This window comes from Schistocerca piceifrons, chromosome 1, assembly GCF_021461385.2.
Source record: "Schistocerca piceifrons isolate TAMUIC-IGC-003096 chromosome 1, iqSchPice1.1, whole genome shotgun sequence".
NCBI classification, from domain to species: domain Eukaryota; kingdom Metazoa; phylum Arthropoda; class Insecta; order Orthoptera; family Acrididae; genus Schistocerca; species Schistocerca piceifrons.
In genome coordinates this window covers 1,109,583,297-1,109,602,453 of record NC_060138.1, presented here as the reverse complement: position 1 = coordinate 1,109,602,453, position 19,157 = coordinate 1,109,583,297, and the positions used below count along the sequence as shown (strand labels likewise).

General features: G+C 43.1%; 1 protein-coding gene across 3 annotated transcripts in view; it reads left to right on the top strand.

The window, feature by feature from the left end:
• Positions 1–11,962, top strand: part of LOC124798990 (caspase-1-like) — a 135,000-nt gene extending 123,038 nt beyond the window's left edge. For all 3 annotated transcript variants that reach the window (XM_047262544.1, XM_047262537.1, XM_047262529.1), the window contains one exon: positions 11,617–11,962. In XM_047262544.1, coding sequence (XP_047118500.1) covers positions 11,617–11,888 — 272 coding nt within the window. In that variant the 3' untranslated portion in view covers positions 11,889–11,962. The remainder of the gene's footprint in view (positions 1–11,616) is intronic.
• The last annotated feature ends 7,195 nt before the right edge of the window (positions 11,963–19,157 follow it).

Here is a 19,157-nt window from a genome sequence, read left to right as displayed (position 1 = left end):
CATCGGGGCTCGACCGTCGATCAATGTAAACGTGTCGGCTCTTCTGGCGAATCACATTTTTGCTACACTAGGTCGATGGTCGCCCCCACAGACGCCGTCATCGAGGTGAACGGCGCTCGAAACGTCCAGACCGCCACGGACGCAGGCTGGTGGGATCAGTATTATGCTACGGGAGACATTCTCCTGCGCTTGCGTAGGACCTGTGGTAATAACCGAAGACCCGCTGATAGTTGCGAACCACCCGCATCCCTTTGTATCTTCCCCAACGGCGGTGTCATCTTTCATTAATATAATTGTCCTCAGTGGTTTGAAGAGCTTAAGACTGAACCCACGTTGAAATTTCGCCGATCAAATTAGCCTGATGTAAATCCTATGGAATCCATTTGGGTTAGAATCGGGTGCCACCGCCGCGTACGCAGGTAACAGGCTCGTAATTTATTCGAATTACATGACCTGCGCGTCGACATCTAATGCCACATACCTCCATAATCCTATCAACAAACTGTCTGATCTCTGATACGCAGGATCAATGGTGTATTTCATTACAAAGACGGACAAACAAGCTGTTAAGCGGGTGGTCACAATACTTTAGCTCATCAGTGTAAAATATAGACTGGCATTGGCAAAAAAATCGGTTCTGGAGGAGAGAAGTATGTTTGCATCCAATATAGCTTTAAGTGTCAGGAATTATTTTCTGAAGGTACTTGTCTGAAGCTTGCCCTTGTTTGGAAGTGAAACGTAGACGATAAACAGCTCAGACAATAAGAGAAGAGCTTTTGAAATGTGGTGCTATAAAAGAAAGACGAAGATTAAATGGGTAGGTCGTGTAACCAATTCCACTGCATAGAATTGGAGAGAAAAGAAATTTGTGGCGTAACTTGACTAAAGGAAGGAATCGGATGATAAGGCGCATTTTGAACCATCAAGGAGTCATCAATTTAATACTGAAAGGAAATGTGGGGGCTAAAATCTGTAAAGGGAGACCAAGAGACTATTACAGTGAGCAGGTTCAAAAGGATGTAAGTTGTAATAGTTAATTGGAGATAAAGGGGCTTGCACAGAATAGAGTAGCTTCGAGAATTGTACAAACCAGTCTTTGGACAACAACGTTTAGTTTGTTTCTAATGTTCAATTGTCATTTCACGTTTTAATGGAGTCCAATAATGGTAGTAGCCGAAACAAGTTATTAAGGAAACTAAAATTTCTATCCTGATGGAACGTTTTGATAAAAAGTACAAAAAGCGATCGCGGGCTCTTACTAATACTTCACGTATTTGACTGATGGAAGCAATAAGTTAGATGGGTATGGTGAGAAATAAGTAGATGCTGAGGGTAGTGGGAGAGCAAGACAACTACTGAGTGTAATTACAAGAATGAAAAGAGCCTTAGATGGGTATGTGGAAGGTGAGTTGAAGGGTGAAGAGATTTCTAATCCTGGGCGGTGTGGAGGACGGCGGAACGTACATAAGCATGAAGAAGAACCGCCTGAGATGCAGATGAGAAATACCTTTTAATGTAGTAGTTAATGTCTGATGATACTGATGATGACTTTTCTCGTAAAATGTAGAGTTAGTGTTACGTTAGAAAAGCGTGTATATGATATTATTTCTCTAATCTCAAAAGCAACATCCAGCTATGCACAACAATGAAAGATGCTTTCTTATATTATGAGATGGGTAGTAGAGATACTATTATTATTGGTATTCGGTTATACCTGTTTCTTTACACAATTGTATGATATGCCGCAATACAGTTCTTTAACTTCATTTTATTATCAGTTGTTAGTCTAGAACCGGTAGGAGCATTAACTGAAACATGACCGGGACTGATCATTTCAGTGGAGGTGTATTCGCATATTACATCACTCCAAACGGAATAAGACAAAGAAGCAATAAAAGAAGGAAGTAACTGAAACTTTGGTTGACCAGGTTATTTTTTGTAACTCTTTATAGTTCACAATGAACAACTTAAAAAAAAGTTACGATTCGTAGAATGGGTTTGATTTCATTGGTCCATCATTTGACAGGCCTCTTAGCGATGGACACTTTCATTGCTCCATCATATGACAGGCTTTATAGTCAGGAACACATTCATTGGACTCTCAGACGATGGCCATTGCTGCGAGGGAATGCTTTTGTTGATCTGCGATATTATGCGCTTCATAGTGATGCCTGTTGTGTACATAGTTCCGCGTAATCATCGTGTACACAACTTTCCCACTAGAGCGTACCCCATTAACCACAACAGCACAGGCGCAGCACTCGTCCTTCTCCGCACTACGAGATGGCGCTGCCATAGAGACAGACCAAATTCTGCTTCCGCCGATCCACGTATAAATATGTAACGCAACCAGTGAGATTGCTGCTAACGTAGAACCTTTTCGCCTCGTGGATCACACTCGCGCAGTGATACATGAACACGTGAGGTATTATAACGAGTGTACAGACCTCCGATTAGTCAGTCTGCATTTGTCTGCATCGGTCTGTACAAGTTCTACATTTGTCTGTACCAGTCTATAATCACGTTTCAGTCTGCGCCCAATAAGATTACCATATTCCTGTACATCGCCATGAAGAGCGATGAGAGTCGCTTCTGCCTTGGTGCCAATGATGGTCGTATGCGTGTTTGGCGCCGTGCAGGTGAGCGCCACAATCAGGACTGCATACGACCGAGGCACACAGGGCCTACACCCGGCATCATGGTGTGGGGAGCGATCTCCTACACTGGCCGTACACCACTGGTGATCGTCGAGGGGACACTGAATAGTGCACGGTACATCCAAACCGTCATCGAACCCATCGTTCTACCATTCCTAGACCGGCAAGGGAACTTGCTGTTCCAACAGGACAATGCACGTCCGCATGTATCCCGTGCCACCCAACGTGCTCTAGAAGGTGTAAGTCAACTACCCTGGCCAGCAAGATCTCCGGATCTGTCCCCCATTGAGCATGTTTGGGACTGGATGAAGCGTCGTCTCACGCGGTCTGCACGTCCAGCACGAACGCTGGTCCAACTGAGGCGCCAGGTGGAAATGGCATGGCAAGCCGTTCCACAGGACTACATCCAGCATCTCTACGATCGTCTCCATGGGAGAATAGCAGCCTGCATTGCTGCGAAAGGTGGATATACACTGTACTAGTGCCGACATTGTGCATGCTCTGTTGCCTGTGTCTATGTGCCTGTGGTTCTGTCAGTGTGATTATGTGATGTATCTGACCCCAGGAATGTGTCAATAAAGTTTCCCCTTCCTGGGACAATGAATTCACGGTGTTCTTATTTCAATTTCCAGGAGTGTATGTGAGAATAAGATTAACGTACCAATACCAAAGGAACTTCAGATTGTCAATTGTAAATAGCATCCAGAACCTAGTTAAGTAATTTTTATGCTTTTTATTATTTTAATAAATGTGGGTGAAAATTAATCAAGTTCTTTTTAAAGTTGGCCACCGTCAATCTGCTACTCTAAGCGTGCAAGAGGCATTTCTATCGTCTGACCTAACGGCACAATAAGACCACGAGACATATTGCTGACACTCGCCTACTTCGTGAGAGCGACAAGTCAAATAATCTGAGGGTGTGTGTACCGAAGGTCTTACAGTACGCTCACCACAATGCCACACTGTGATGAATCCACAGTTAAATGTGTCTTGTAATGGGGGCACTCTTTTCTTGGCACATAGTGAGGACACACTTTTATTGGTATGCCAAAATACAGAACTCGCAGCAAGAGCACACTGACATCAGTCCATTAATGACACTTCTCACAGTGTGAGTGTGTGTATGCGTTCTTAAGGGAACAAACTACAGAGGTCATCGGTCCCTAGACTTACACACTATTTAAACTAACTTAAACTAACCAATTCTAAGAACAACACACACGCCCGTGCCCGAGGGAGGACTCCAACCTCCAGTGGGAGTGGCTGTTTCTCATAGTGAGGGCACACTTTCGTTTGTCGTATGACCGCCCTCACAACAAAGTAATACTTTCATTCTTCTGTGATACTATGAACCTCGTAATGACCAGTCCTTGTACTTAGTGCGTTCGGTGATTGATTTGATTTGCACAGGGAGACAAAAAAAGCAGTGGTCAAGCCCATTGTTGCCCACAGTGAAACTTAGCTTACTGTGTGGTTTCGCTACCTGTGATACCAGCAACGCTAACCAGTAGCCTTAATATGTAGTAGGAAACCCTTTAGTAGTTCCTTGTTAGACACTATTTCTTCAAGCTTAATGACACGAATATCCCGTCCTTTGGACATCTAACGCTTCTCATTGCAAGCTCAGGTGTGTCGCGATTTCATCCCTCTCATCACAATGTTTACACTTAGGGGCTTCTTTCTCCATAGTAATACTATGTTGGTGTTTCTCAAAGTTCTCATGGGCAGTCACTACTTATACCTTGTTCAAGTCCGGGATTACAGAATTTCTCGTGAAACTTGCCTTTGGCTTCATTAACTTGCCAAGTTTTTACTTTTGGATCAACAATATTCTACATGTTGCCTCCTGATCCAGCTACGTAGTTTTGATTTTACCTTTGCGTTAGTATGGTTAGGGTAGGTTCTGGTCCAACAAATGTATCGTCACACCTGTCTTGGCCAGCTTATCAGCTTGTCTGATGCCAGTTGTATCTCAGTGACCAGGGATCCACAGCAGTTTTATTCTCGTGTTTTCACCTGGTGACTAGTTTCATACACCTGTGTCCATTTTCAAGCCATCCGTGCTATCCGACCGCTGTGGCCGAGCGGTTCTAGGCACTTCAGTCCGGAACCGCGCTGCTGCTACGGCCACAGGTCCGAATCCTGCCTCTGGCATGGATGTGTGTGATGTCCATAAGTTAGTTGGATTGAAGTAGTTCTAAGTCTAGGGGACTGATGACCTCAGATGTTAAGTCCCATAGTGCTTAGAGCCATTTGAACCATTTTAACCATCCGTGCTGTAAGTGTGACAAATACAGGCGATAGTCCACGAACAGAAACTGCCCCTGCAGTATTCGAAGTAGTATATGGCCGACTTAACAGCAGCAAAATACAGTACGTACTTTGCTGTTGATGGAACAAGCAGCTATTATGACGGAGCTACATCTGTTTACGTCAAATCACACTCTAATTATTGACGAAAAGAGTGCACGACATAAAAAGATTCTAACAATTACCAAATTCTCTCATTACAAAGAAACTAAAAACACATATTTAAAATTTCTTCAAAGTTCTTGCCATCAATGTAAATAACAGCAGCCCGGCTAGCCGCGCGGTCTAACGCGCTGCTTCCCGAGCGGGAAGGCGTGCCGGTCTACATCTGCATCTACATTTATACTCCGCAAGCCACCCAACGGTGTGTAGCGGAAGGCACTTTGCGCGCCACTGTCATAACTTCCTTTTCTGTTCCAGTCGCGTATGGTTCGCGGGAAGAACGACAGCCGGAAAGCCTCCGTGCGCGCTCGAATCTCTCTAATTTTACATTCGTGATCTCCTCGGGAGGTATAAGTAGGGGGGAAGTAATACATTCGATACCTCATCCAGAAACGCACCCTCTCGAAACCTGGCGGCACGAATCCGGCCCGCGGATTAGTGTCGAGGTCCGGTATGCCGGCCGGCCTGTGGAAGGTTTTTAAGGCGTTTTTCCATCTGCCTCGGCGAATACGAGTTGATTCTCCTTATTCTGCCTCAGTTACGCTATGTCGGCTATTGCTGCGCAAACACTGCTCCGCGTACGCCTACACCATAATTACTCTACCACGCAAACATTTGGGGTTACACGTGTCTGGTATGAGACGTTCCAGGGGGGGGGGGGGGGGGGGGGGAGTCCAACTGCACAATAACCCTGCGTTCGGCATGGGGGGGCGGTGGGGTGGATGTTCTGCTGTGGGCTGTTGTGGGGTTGTGGACCACTGAGGGATACGGCTGGACGAAGCCTCTCCGTCATTTCTAGGTCCCCAGTTTCATACACAATATAAATAACAAGAAAGTATTATAAATATGTTTTTATCTTCATAAGAAAGTATTCCAGGTATTTTCTCCGATATTCCAAAATAAAAGATATCTTTCTCTGAAACATTCAACTTGCGACGACTGCGATTATACACTGTGACTAAGTATCGCCAAAATACCCGAGAAGTACCGTGTTAAGTAATGCAGTCAAAATCAAGTCGTATCTAAATAGACGTTTCTCCAAATTTTACTTCCCAACACAATATCTGACCGTGCACTTATCCCAGTTTAGCATAGAATAACCATATTAAATAAGATTTAATGACATTGACCAAAGAAAAAAAAAAATTGCTTCTAACATCAATAGACAAAAGAATACCAAAGTTGAGTGACGAAACCACAATTTTACACGACTTTCATTCAAAGTAATCGCAATCCATGTGGTTTGACAGCTACCCACCATTGAATTACCCACTATAGAATGTTAGCACCAGTAGCAAGCGACCTTCACAGTTATTGGTCGACGTTTAAGAAATTAATGGTGGGGGCCCTTGTCCAATTAGCAAAACATTACAGTACCTCTGGTAAATGTTACGGCACGCGAATTTAGACACATACCCCCCAAAAGTTATAAAAAATATCCATGCAGCGGCAGCGGATTTAAAATGTAAAAAAAAAAAAAATGGAAATAATTAAAAGGGAAATGGCTACTGCTAATCAAAGTCAACAATGTCTGCATAGAACGCTCCACTACGCGGAGAACACTTTTATTCTAAAGAAGACAAACGTTATGCGAATGTCAGCCAAAAACAAAAGAAATTACAAATTAAAATTGTTTGCAATAATTTTGAGTCTTCGAGAGGAGAGCGCTGCTTTTAAATCTTACCTTGTGTGTTGTGACGATGGTCGCGATATCGACGGCAGCTGGCTGTTCCTGGCGAAACGCTGAGATCTGCTCCCACGGTCGTGTGATTGCTGCTGATGATTTTTGCTCGTAATCGGGCGGGCGGTGGTATTCGTTAAGCTGCAAATCTGATTACAGTGGCGTTTTGCAGGCCACAGGCTGGTCGATGTAATTGTTGTTACAGATGTCCGTATGTGCACAGTTTTAATGTTTCTGGCGCACACAATTTAAGTTTATTCAAGCCACACACAGTTTATAAAACTTGCCGACCGCGAATTCTGTAGAAAATCAATTCGTATTATGAGTGCAGCAATCGCGAAAAACCGTCCTGGGCTGGAATGTACTCCCACAGAATAGACAGTTCGCCTAAGTTCAGAACGACTATTACTGATTTACCAGAAGTATTGAAATGTTTTGCTACTTGGACAAGGGCGCCCGCCATAAATACATAAGTTCACAGTACTTGAGTGTACGAAAACACAGTCAAAATACAAGCGCAGTTCAATTCATAGTCACAGAGCTACAATACCGTCCATTTTCGGTTGCATTATCATAGTTACTTCCTCTCACGGCACAGTCTCAGTGTTTATTTCGCCCAGTTTCTACTCTCACTATTATCATATCACGTCCTGGCATAAAACAGTCATTAAAAACGTACATCGCTTGCCACTAAACTCAATCTTCACCAGCTCGTAAAAGTCACGACTCCCACAGTAAAACATGTGTCCGCCTCTCTAGCTACCCAGCAACACACCCCCGCTTTGTTCGATCGACTATCGATATTGCTCTCTCTCAATACTCTCGCCCGCAGTTTATACAACATCAAAGTAAATTACGTATATCTTTACACAACTATTTTCTACCAAACTTATTACAGTAAACGATAAACAAAAAAATTAAAGCTTTCCACAATCAATATACTCTAAACATATTTATCTACTTACAAAAAAGAAATAATTTCCAGTTACATATTACATCTAGAAAACAACTTTTATCTCTATATTACAGGACAAACGAAAAATGCGCTACAACATCGAAGAGATATGAACAGACGGGAAAAAGGAAAAAGAAAAAAACATGGTAAATACATATCTACCGCAAATAACGATGTCTTCACAAACTGCTCGCTACTATGCCGCAAATAAGAAGTACGTCAATCACAGATGAAATTAAACACAGAGACAAGGATCTTATTCGCAACTCATGGAGTTCGCTCATTCGTCTTTGTCCTAGCACAGGAAAGGTGAATTATTTACAACAGCAGAAAAAATATGAGAACGTTACAACTTTCATTGATCCCTCATATGACAGGCTTTGTATCGAAGGCATGCTTACATTGATCGGTGGTTTTACAGGCCTTGCGCTGAGTACACACTTTGAGGCACCTTATCTACCGTTTGAGGGCTCTAGTGTGGGCATGCTTTCATTGGTCTGTTGAATTACAGGTCCAATAGTGAAGGCATACTTTCGTTTGTCTGTGATGTTATGCACCTTGTGATTTCTGTGATCCATCACAACACGCCTCGTAGTGATGGCGCACCTACATTGGCCTGGGTTATGATGGGCTTTATATCGAGGACATTCTTTCATTTGTCCATCAGACGATGGGCTATATGGGGTGGGTGCGCACTTTCTGCAAAACTTCACGCGCGCACTTTGCTCCATACTTCTCGGAGGTACCCAAAACCGCACCACGTTTCACTTAGCATTGCAGTACGGCATTTTTCGGTCGACACAATTATCTGAGTTCGGCAAAATCGTAGTGTCAGCCTTGTTCACCCTTCGCTACTTGGTCGTGGTATGAAGGACGTTCACAGGTCCAGTGACTGCACAAAAAAAGGAAGTCTAGCGATCTATCGTCAGAAGCCTTTCAAACGAATAGGAACGACAGAAGAGAGGGATGAGAATTCTCAGTTCCCATAACTGACGGGTACTGCACATGTGCTATGAAATGGTGTGACAGTTCTTTGCAGCAAAAATGTAAATGCTTAGTAGACAATGAAAGAACAAAAACTTACAACAGTCTACAGACTGGACTCATTGTTCTGCACATAAAGAAGCGCTTTGTGATGAACTTGCATGCATGGAGCGTTTGAAGAACTTGGAGACATGAACAGTAAAATTTCTGAAGTCACACTCATTATTCCACCGTCAGCTGCAATTGTTTTTAATGAAACTGAATGAAAATTATGGAGGCTCCATATTTTACTGAAAAGTATGTTCCAAGAGGCACACTTGGAGCGATTTTCCGATTTAGAAGCCCCTATTGATAATTTTGTCAAGGAAAAAGGATTGCAGAAAAGAAAATTAGAACATCCGAACTGGATTTGAGACTTCAGATTTTAAGTGGACTTGACTGCACACTGCCCACAGTAAACTATTGCAAGGTAACTTCTCTCTAATTTGATGGGGATGCATTTAAAAGAAAACCGTCTCGCAGAAGGGACACATTCTGACAAAGACAGCCCTCTCCCCTAAGACCGTTGGCATTAAGGAACGCGAGGTTCGAAGAATTTATTGTGACCTTGAACGAATTTTAAGGATAGTTTCCTAAACGTTTTGAGGACACTGGTCTTTTATCTGGTTTCAAGCTGTTTTCTGGACCGTTGCTGTTCCAGTTGAAAGCGCCCCTGTGGGTGTTCAGATGCAACTGTTTGATCTGCAAGGTAATTCCGGTTTTGAAGACAAATATCCTTAATTTTAACATCGTTTAGAGCCTCTACATTGTTTTCTTGAGGCAGAGTTTCCACGTCTCCATAATGGGGCTGCAAATGTGCTACAATATTTGGATCAAAACATGTGTATGAAAAACGTATTTTCGATTATGACACCAAATAAATCACCATTACATGGCAACCTGAGTGCGAAAATCTGTGATATTGTCTGAGTCTTTCCGTAAGCCGACAGTTCGTATCAGAAAAAAAATATCTGATGTCTTCAGCGCGCCAAAAATAATTAAATAACACTGAAAATTTAATTTTTGTAACTATGTCGTTGAGAAATGTGAGATATAAAAGCAAGTCGTATGCAGTGCGACTGGACTGCCATTCAAATTGACTTCTTCGCTGTTTCCCCCCTTTCCCCCTCCTAGCGATCAGACAGCGTAGCGTGGTGGTGTGGGAAATGTGCCGGCCAGGTTGAGAACTGTGGCACTCCTGTCAGGGCACGGGGCGTGAGCCGGGTTCTTTGCCGCGCTGGGTTAAAAGTTACGTACAGTGCCTCTCATAAGTTTTGGGACAAACATTGTTCACAGTGTGAATTTAGGGTAGTTAATACTGAAATAAAGATGTACGTCGGCAAGTCGTACATGTGACTATGGGCGATGGAAAGTGCAATCACGTATATTTGCTTGCTTACAGCAGAAAAAGGCCCATTTCTTACTGCGTGTTATGAAACTCTGTACTTCAAAAGTTTTGGGACAAATGTTGGCAACAGTGCCAGTGTGCATATCTCTGTTATTCGTTACTTCCTGCGATGTCGAGAGCTCAAAGGAAACACAAGTGTGTTTGTACAAAATGGTACGTAGAGGTAAAAACAGCACTTTTGAACAGTTACTAATATTCCACGTCGAAAAGGAAACAACGTGCCAAGAAATACCAACGTTACTGTATGTGAGGAAAATTACTACAGGGAAGATCGTCCGTCGATATAAATATGAAGACAGGACAGAAAATCTCCCACGGACAGGCCGTCCAACGATATTTGTGAGGAGAGAAGAGAGGGCAATAGTGCAGAAGGTTAAGCAAGATCCACGAATCACAGCTACACAAATTGCCATTGAGGCTGAGGAAGAGTTTGGGGAGATGGCCAGTCCTAGCAAAATCAGACGACTACTGTACAGAGAAAATTACCAGGGGCGAATTGCAAGAAGGAAGCCTTATATCAGTCTTGCCAGTAGGAAGAAGAGGCTGCTATTGGCAAGGAAACACATCAACAAGATCATGGAGAGGTGGAATCAAGTAATATTTTTGGATGAATCAAAAGTTTAACATGTCGGGACCCGATGGACGAATAACGGTCCGGCGGCACCCCAAGAAAGAGCTGCAAGGAAAAACTGTGCAATCCACAGTGAAATATGGCAGGTGCCAGTTATAGTTTGGAGTTGTATGTCGGCCCAGGGAGTGAGTGAGCTGGTCTTCATTGACGTAACAATGGATAAAGATGTATACCTGCAGATTCTAAGGAACAATTTGAAGAAGAGCGCAGAAAATATGGGAATGGAAACTGTTTCAAATTTTATAAGGACAACGACCCCAAACATACCGCCTATATTTGTACGGTTGTGGCTCCTGTACGACTGTCCGAAAGATGTCATCCTCCTCCACAAAGTCCGGACACGAATCCTATAGGTAATTTATGGGATGCTTTAGAAAGAAATATTGGAAAAGTCGCCCTACGGTCCTAACAAGAGGTCAGGAGAAGACTGCAAGAAGAATGGAAAAATCTAAGTATTTCGTACTTACAGAAGCTTGTACAAAGCATGCGAAAACAGCTGAAACAAATGTTACAACGTCGCGGTGGAAGTACAAAGTAATAACTCCTCATTATTTCCTGGTTTTTAGTTTATTTCAGCACTTCGTTCCAAAACTTTTGCGCCGGAAATCACATATTATTTCGCATAAATATTAAATTATTTGTATTTTGTGGGTCATTAAATGATGTAAAATGCGCAATTTACTGCTCTGTCAATTTCATTCTGTCTGTTGAAATAGCAAGCATAATATGTTTAAGTAGCGTGACACGCACCTGCCTCACGCTTACGTCGGTGATTTTGTGATGTCGCAGGTCTGTACTCCTTCCGCCATCCCACTAAAGGCTCGTGGTTCATCCAGACGCTGTGTACTCAGCTGGGAAAGCACGCGGGCGACAAGGACGTTGTGTCGCTGCTAACCGACGTGAACCGCATCGTGGGCCAGGAGTTCCGCTCCAGCGACCCGTCCGAGCCGTGTATGGACGGCTTGGTGCAGGGCCCCTGCTTCATCTCCTCCCTCACGCGCCGGGTACACCTGTGGCCGCCTGTTGCAGCTGCCCCGGACGCCTTGCCTAATGTGGAATAACTCCAACTTCCATCTTTTCTTTCATCTGATTTTCTTGGAACTAAGTCTTTAACTTAAATAAAACCTTCTGATTATATTGTCATGGTGTAATTGTTCCAATATTTCGGTTGCTTTTGCTGATGGATATGCAAAAAACTGGTGATTTCTCATACTGGGGAACAATCAAGAATGGGGTGCCGCAAGGTTCGGTCCTGGGTCCTCTGCTGTTCTTAATGTATATTAATGACTTGCCATTCTATATTCACGAAGATGCAAAGCTGGTACTTTTTGCCGATGATACAAGTATAGCTATCACACCCGACAGACAATAATTAACTGGTGAAATTGTAAACAATGTTTTCCAGAAAATCATTAAGTGGTTGTCTGCAAATGGGCTCTCATTAAACTTTGACAATACGCAGTACATACAGTTCCACACAGTAAATGGAATGACACCATTAATAAATATAGACTTTGATCAGAAATCGTTAGCTAAGGTAGAATATTCAAAATTTCTAGGTGTATGCATTGATGAGGGGTTGAACTGGAAAAGGCACATTGAGGATCTGCTGAAACGTTTGAGTTCAGCTACTTATCCTATTAGGGTCATTGCAAATTTTGGCGATGTACATCTCAGTAAATTAGCTTACCACTCCTATTTTCATTCTCTGCTTTCGTATAGCATCATATTCTGGGGTAATTCATCATTGAGTAAAAGAGTGTTCATTGCACAAAAGTGTGTAATCAGAATAATTGCTGGAGCTCATCCAAGAACATCCTGCAGACACTTATTTAAAGAGCTAGAGATTTTCACTGTAGCCTCACAAGATATACAGGGCTATTACAAATGATTGAAGCGATTTCATAAATTCACTATAGCTCCATTCATTGACATATGGTCACGACACACTACAGATACGTAGAAAAACTCATAAAGTTTTGTTCGGGTGAAGCCGCACTTCAGGTTTCTGCCGCCAGAGCGGTCGAGAGCGCAGTGAGACAAAATGGCGGCAGGAGCCGAGAAAGCATATGTCGTGCTTGAAATGCACTCACATCAGTCAGTCATAACAGTACAACGACACTTCAGGACGAAGTTCAACAAAGATCCACCAACTGCTAACTCCATTCGGCGATGGTATGCGCAGCTGAAAGCTTCTGGATGCCTCTGTAAGGGGAAATCAACGGGTCGGCCTGCAGTGAGCGAAGAAACGGTTGATCGCGTGCGGGCAAGTTTCACGCGTAGCCTGCGGAAGTCGACGAATAAAGCAAGCAAGGAGCTAAACGTACCACAGCCGACGGTTTGGAAAATCTTACGGAAAAGGCTAAAGCAGAAGCCTTACCGTTTACAATTGCTACAAGCCCTGACACCCGATGACAAAGTCAAACGCTTTGAATTTTCGGCGCGGTTGCAACAGCTCATGGAAGAGGATGCGTTCAGTGTGAAACTTGTTTTCAGTGATGAAGCAACATTTTTTCTTAATGGTGAAGTGATCAGACACAATGTGCGAATCTGGGTGGTAGAGAATCCTCACATCCTCACGCATTCGTGCAGCAAATTCGCAGTTCACCAAAAGTTAACGTGTTTTGTGCAGTCTCACGATTTAAAGTTTACAGCCCCTTTTTCTTCTGCGAAAAAAACGTTACAGAACACGTGTATCTGGACATGCTGGAAAACTGGCTCATGCCACAACTAGAGACCGACAGCGCCAACTTCATCTTTCAACAGGATGGTGCTCCACCGCACTTCCATCATGATGTTCGGCATTTCTTAAACAGGAGATTGGAAAACCGATGGATCGGTCGTGGTGGAGATCATGATCAGCAATTCATGTCATGGCCTCCACGCTCTCCCGACTTAACCCCATGCGATTTCTTTCTGTGGGCTTATGTGAAAGATTCAGTGTTTAAACCTCCTCTACCAAGAAACGTGCCAGAACAGCGAGCTCGCATCAACGATGCTTTCGAACTCATTGATGGGGACATGCTGCGCCGAGTGTGGGAGGAACTTGATTATCGGCTTGATGTCTGCCGAATCACTAAAGGGGCACATATCGAACATTTGTGAATGCCTAAAAAAACTTTTTGAGTTTTTGTATGTGTGTGCAAAGCATTGTGAAAATATCTCGAATAATAAAGTTATTGTAGATCTGTGAAATCGCTTCAATCATTTGTAATAACCCTGTATATTCATTTATGAAATTTGTTATTAACAATCCGAACGAATTCAAAAGTAATAGCAGTGTACTTGGCTACAACACCAGGAGAAAGGATGATCGTCACTACTCAATGTCAAATCTAATTTTGGCTCAGAAGGTGGTAAATTATGCTGCCACAGAAGTCTTGGGTCACTTCCCTAATACCATCAAAAGTCTGACAGATATAGCATTTAAAACGAATTTAAAAGAATTTCTTAATGGCACCTCCTTCTACTCGTTAGACGAATTTTTGGATGTAGTAAGTGGGTAATTTCCCCAATCCCCACAAAAAAATTAAAATTAAAAATAATAAGTGTCATGTAATATTTTGTGTAATGTAATATCTGGTATAGACGTCTTTTATTAACCTGACACGTTTCACATCATTACGAAGTGCCATATTCATGATCTATGGAACAAGTACTAATCTAATCTAATCTGATCTATATAAATGATAATGTCTGGTTTGAATTATTCTGCTTTACGAACTTATGTGACTACATTAATCAATTATTCAGCCAACTCGTCATTTTGAATTCCAGTTCAGTCACAATCCTGCAATGCATTGCCTGCAGTACCACTTTCTCATCAATATCATTCAGAAATTTGATTTGGTTTAGTATATCCTACAACTTAAAATCTTCAATACTTATTCTTGACTGTCATGTAAAATCCTTTTATTTCAAAAAGACAGTTTATTACTAAAATAAACTCAAAATTACGATGTATTTTACAAAAAAAAGAGCGTGTGAAATCTTATGGGACTTAACTGCTAAGGTCATCTGTCCCTAAGCTTACACATTACTTAACCTAAATTATCCTAAGGACAAACACACACACCCATGCCCGAGGGAGGACTCGAACCTCCGCCGGGACCAGCCGCACAGTCCATGACTGCAGCGCCTGAGACCGCTCGGCTAATCCCGCGCGGCGACGTATTTTACAGTTCGTAGTGGTTTTACCAAAGGAATTAAAGGTCTGGGAGAGGAAATAAAATCTTTTAGGTTCCCCGAAATCGTTATCAGTCTGTTAGAGACGGCGAAGGGATCTGGAAGAGAATTTGAATGGAATTAACACTAAAATACGTTCAGTCTGTTGATGGCCATTTATCATTCCTTCTATGTTTTTGGTTGGTGCATAAATTCGTAAAGTTTTTGTTCTGCATGTTGGTATCATGGTTGCTATGTAATTATTTATCAATTGGCATTTCTTATTTGTAGTTCACTGTTGCTATTTCAGTTTACATATTGTCATTCTGTCATTCGGAGTAGTCAGGGGAACTACGGAGGTTAGACAATGGAGTGCCAAGTGGAGAAATTGGAACACCTCCGACATATTCTTCTGTCTGAGTTCAATAGAGGGATGACAGCAGCAGAGGCAGCCAGAAAGATTTGCGCTGCGCATGGGGATAATACCTGGTGATAGTGTACGGCAATAAAATGGTTTTCTCGAATTAAGGACGATCGTTTTGACATTTGAGACTTTCCACCTTCAGGGTTTGACGAAGACCATTTAAGCACATTAACTTAATCTACGGTGATACACATCAATGTACTCTAGAACCGCAAAATGTGATGAACAGTGATCATTCCACCATCGTGTGACTTTTGCATGTGATGGGGAAGGTTCAAAAACCGTGTGTATAGGTATCGCATGCTCTAAGCCAAAATCACAAAAAATCGTTGGTTGCCTTGAGTGCATCTCTACTTGTTCGTCATCAACTGGCTTGTCAATAACACCGACCACCCGTAGCCTGTATCGTTACTGGTGATGGGGAACTTAATCTTTACGCTAGCGCAAGGAAGAGAAAGGAATGGTTGAGGACAATCCGGCCGCTGTGACCGAGCGGTTCAAGTCGCTTCAGTCTGGAACCGCGCTGCTGCTACGGTCGCAGGTTCGAATCCTGCCTCGGGCATGGATGAGTGTGATGTCCTTAGGTCAGTTAGGTTTAAGTAGTTCTAAGTTCTAGGAGACTGATGACCTCAGATGTTAAGTCCCATAGTGCTCAGAGCCATCTGAACCATTTGTTGAGGGCAAACAAACAAGCAACTCCGCCCACAGAGACCTGCGCGCATCTACGAAAGATAGTTTTATGCATCTGGTGGAAAAGCGACAGCGCAGTGTACTACGAATTGCTTTCACGAGGTGTAACCATCATAGCTGACATTTATTGTCAACAACTGAGACGTCTTGCTGACACAGCCCAAGAACAACGACCAGTATGACTGCGTAAAGTGAAGCTACTCCACGATAACGCCCATTCTGCTAGACTGACAAAAACCCCAAGGAGCTATGTTGGGAAGTCATTCCACACCCACCTTCTTCAGCCGATCTTGCGCCCTCGGGTTTTCATCTTTTCCGGTCTCTATCGAACATCTTTCAAAAAATTTCCTTTCCAAATCAAAATGGGCTGGACGAGATCATCGCTTCGTAACCATTTGATTTCTTCAGTTGTAGAATCGAAATATACCGCAGCGTTGGCAGTCTGTTGTAGATAGTGATGGAGAATATATTATTAATCACTAAAGTCTCTGTTATGTTTATTTGTTGTGTTTATTAATAAGATGGAAAAACTCAACGAATTTACACACCAATCCAATAAGACACAACAATCAACAGGATTGAGGCAGGGTAGCTTCCCCCGATATATGGTGTGGATTCCGTTAACTTCCAGTAACTGCGGTTGTCGTCTGACCATTGGTGGGCTTGTTACTGGAAGTTACGGGATCCGATTGAATTTGGCCCCGCTGCACTCGACTTTGTGAGTTGCACATGCCGACGTAACACGTTTTTCAAACACAGGCGTTATACAGCCAACCGGTTGCAAATAACTGTGGTACAATTGATCTACGCTTCGACACATACTCGTCGCGCATGCTGTAAAGCATTTTATTTTATTTTCGACTTGAGAACAGCTGCTCTAAATTCTGGCCATTCCTTCTCGCAATGTAATTTTACGATTTCTCAAAATTTCATTCTGATGAAGACATCCTTAGTAGGTATCAAAACCTAGGTCAGATGTACAAAAGAGTTATTTGTAACCGGTTGGCTGTATAATACCTATGTCTGAAAATTGTATACAGTTACAGAGAAACAACCATGTTTGAAATTGAAAGTTGTATTGTTTCAATTTGACGGCTGTGTTGTGGTTCGTAGTTTGGTGGCGGATAACGTTTGGGGCCTGAAGATGACGGTTTTCGGCGTCGAAACTGGTAGCATGTTTTGAATAAACGACGCTGGATTATGGTACAGCTTTTGGTTATGATTATCGTTATTCAAGCACATTTTAGAGGTTTTAAGCAGCTGCCCAGAAATGACTGAATTGAGGCGTCAGCACTTCATTGGTAGAGACTTCTTTCGCCAATCCTTATTAAGTGATGTCAGCTGTCTTATTAAGTGTAGTATTCTTTGCCTTGCATTCCTCTGCAAACGATAAAAGCATTGCCATAATTTTACCAATTTTTAAGAAATTATTTCACAAATAAAACTTTATTTATTGCTGCTTTAAAATTCTGATTCAGCCCCCATTCGTATGAATATCATACCTACCAATTAACAACTTTTTAACTTAAGCTTACTATTCCTCTTCTTCCTGAACCAGTACCCTGTGAAATTACACTGCCTGAAGAAAAAATGCAGCACCGAGAAGGAGCTGCGCCACTTAAAAAGAGTGTTGGTAGGTGTGTTTGTACATCTGAAAAATGGTTTCTATTGAAATTTCGGACCAGTCAAATAAGAGTGACGCTATTAGTGCCACTATAACAATGCAAATCAAGTTTGCTTTAAATATGCGCTGCAGAGGTCGTGAGCGTTAGTTACATTAAATACTGGACGTGGTGAGTTGATGTTAGTCAAGAACTGCTTTAAGGCAGCACAGACACCCCACTGAGTTTGAGTGGGGTCGTGTAAAATGGCTACGAGTAACTTGGGTGTTCATTGTGCGATATTGCAGAAAGACTTAGCAGGAATGTAACCGTTGTCAATGACAGCTGGCAGCAGCGGTCACCAGTATGTGCGGTCGCAAGGAGACGGGGCTCTGGACGGCCATGTGGCAATACCGAGAGCGAAGACCATAGTGTTCGGCTTATGGTTCTGGCGCATCTTACGAGGTGCATTCAAGTTCTAAGGCCTCCGATTTTTTTTCTAATTAACTACTCACCCGAAATCGATGAGACTGGCGTTACTTCTCGACGTAATCGCCCTGCAGACGTACACATTTTTTACAACGCTGACGCCATGATTCCATGGCAGCGGCGAAGGCTTCTTTAGGAGTCTGTTTTGACCACTGGAAAATCGCTGAGGCAATAGCAGCACGGCTGGTGAATGTGCGGCCACGGAGAGTGTCTTTCATTGTTGGAAAAAGCCAAAAGTCACTAGGAGCCAGGTCAGGTGAGTAGGGAGCATGAGGAATCACTTCAAAGTTGTTATCACGAAGAAACTGTTGCGTAACGTTAGCTCCATGTGCGGGTGCGTTGTCTTGGTGAAACAGCACACGCGCAGCCCTTCCCGGACGTTTTTGTTGCAGTGCAGGAAGGAATTTGTTCTTCAAAACATTTTCGTAGGATTCACCTGTTACCGTAGTGCCCTTTGGAATGCAATGGGTAAGGATTACGCCCTCGCTGTCCCAGAACATGGACACCATCATTTTTTCAGCACTGGCGGTTACCCGAAATTTTTTGGTGGCGGTGAATCTGTGTGCTTCCATTGATCTGACTGGCGCTTTGTTTCTGGATTGAAAAATGGCATCCTCGTCTCATCCATTGTCACAACCGACGAAAAGAAAGTCCCATTCGTGCTGTCGTTGCGCGTCAACATTGCTCGGCAACATGCCACACGGGCAGCCGTGTGGTCGTCCGTCAGCATTCGTGGCACCCACCTGGATGACACTTTTCGCATTTTCAGGTCGTCATGCAGGATTGTGTGCACAGAACCCACAGAAATGCCAACTCTGGAGGCGGTCTGTTCAACAGTCATTCGGCGATCCCCCAAAACAATTCTCTCCACTTTCTCGATCATGTCGTCGGACTGGCTTGTGCGAGGCAGAGGTTGTTTCGGTTTGTTGTCACACCAACATGTGCCTTCATTAAACTGTCGC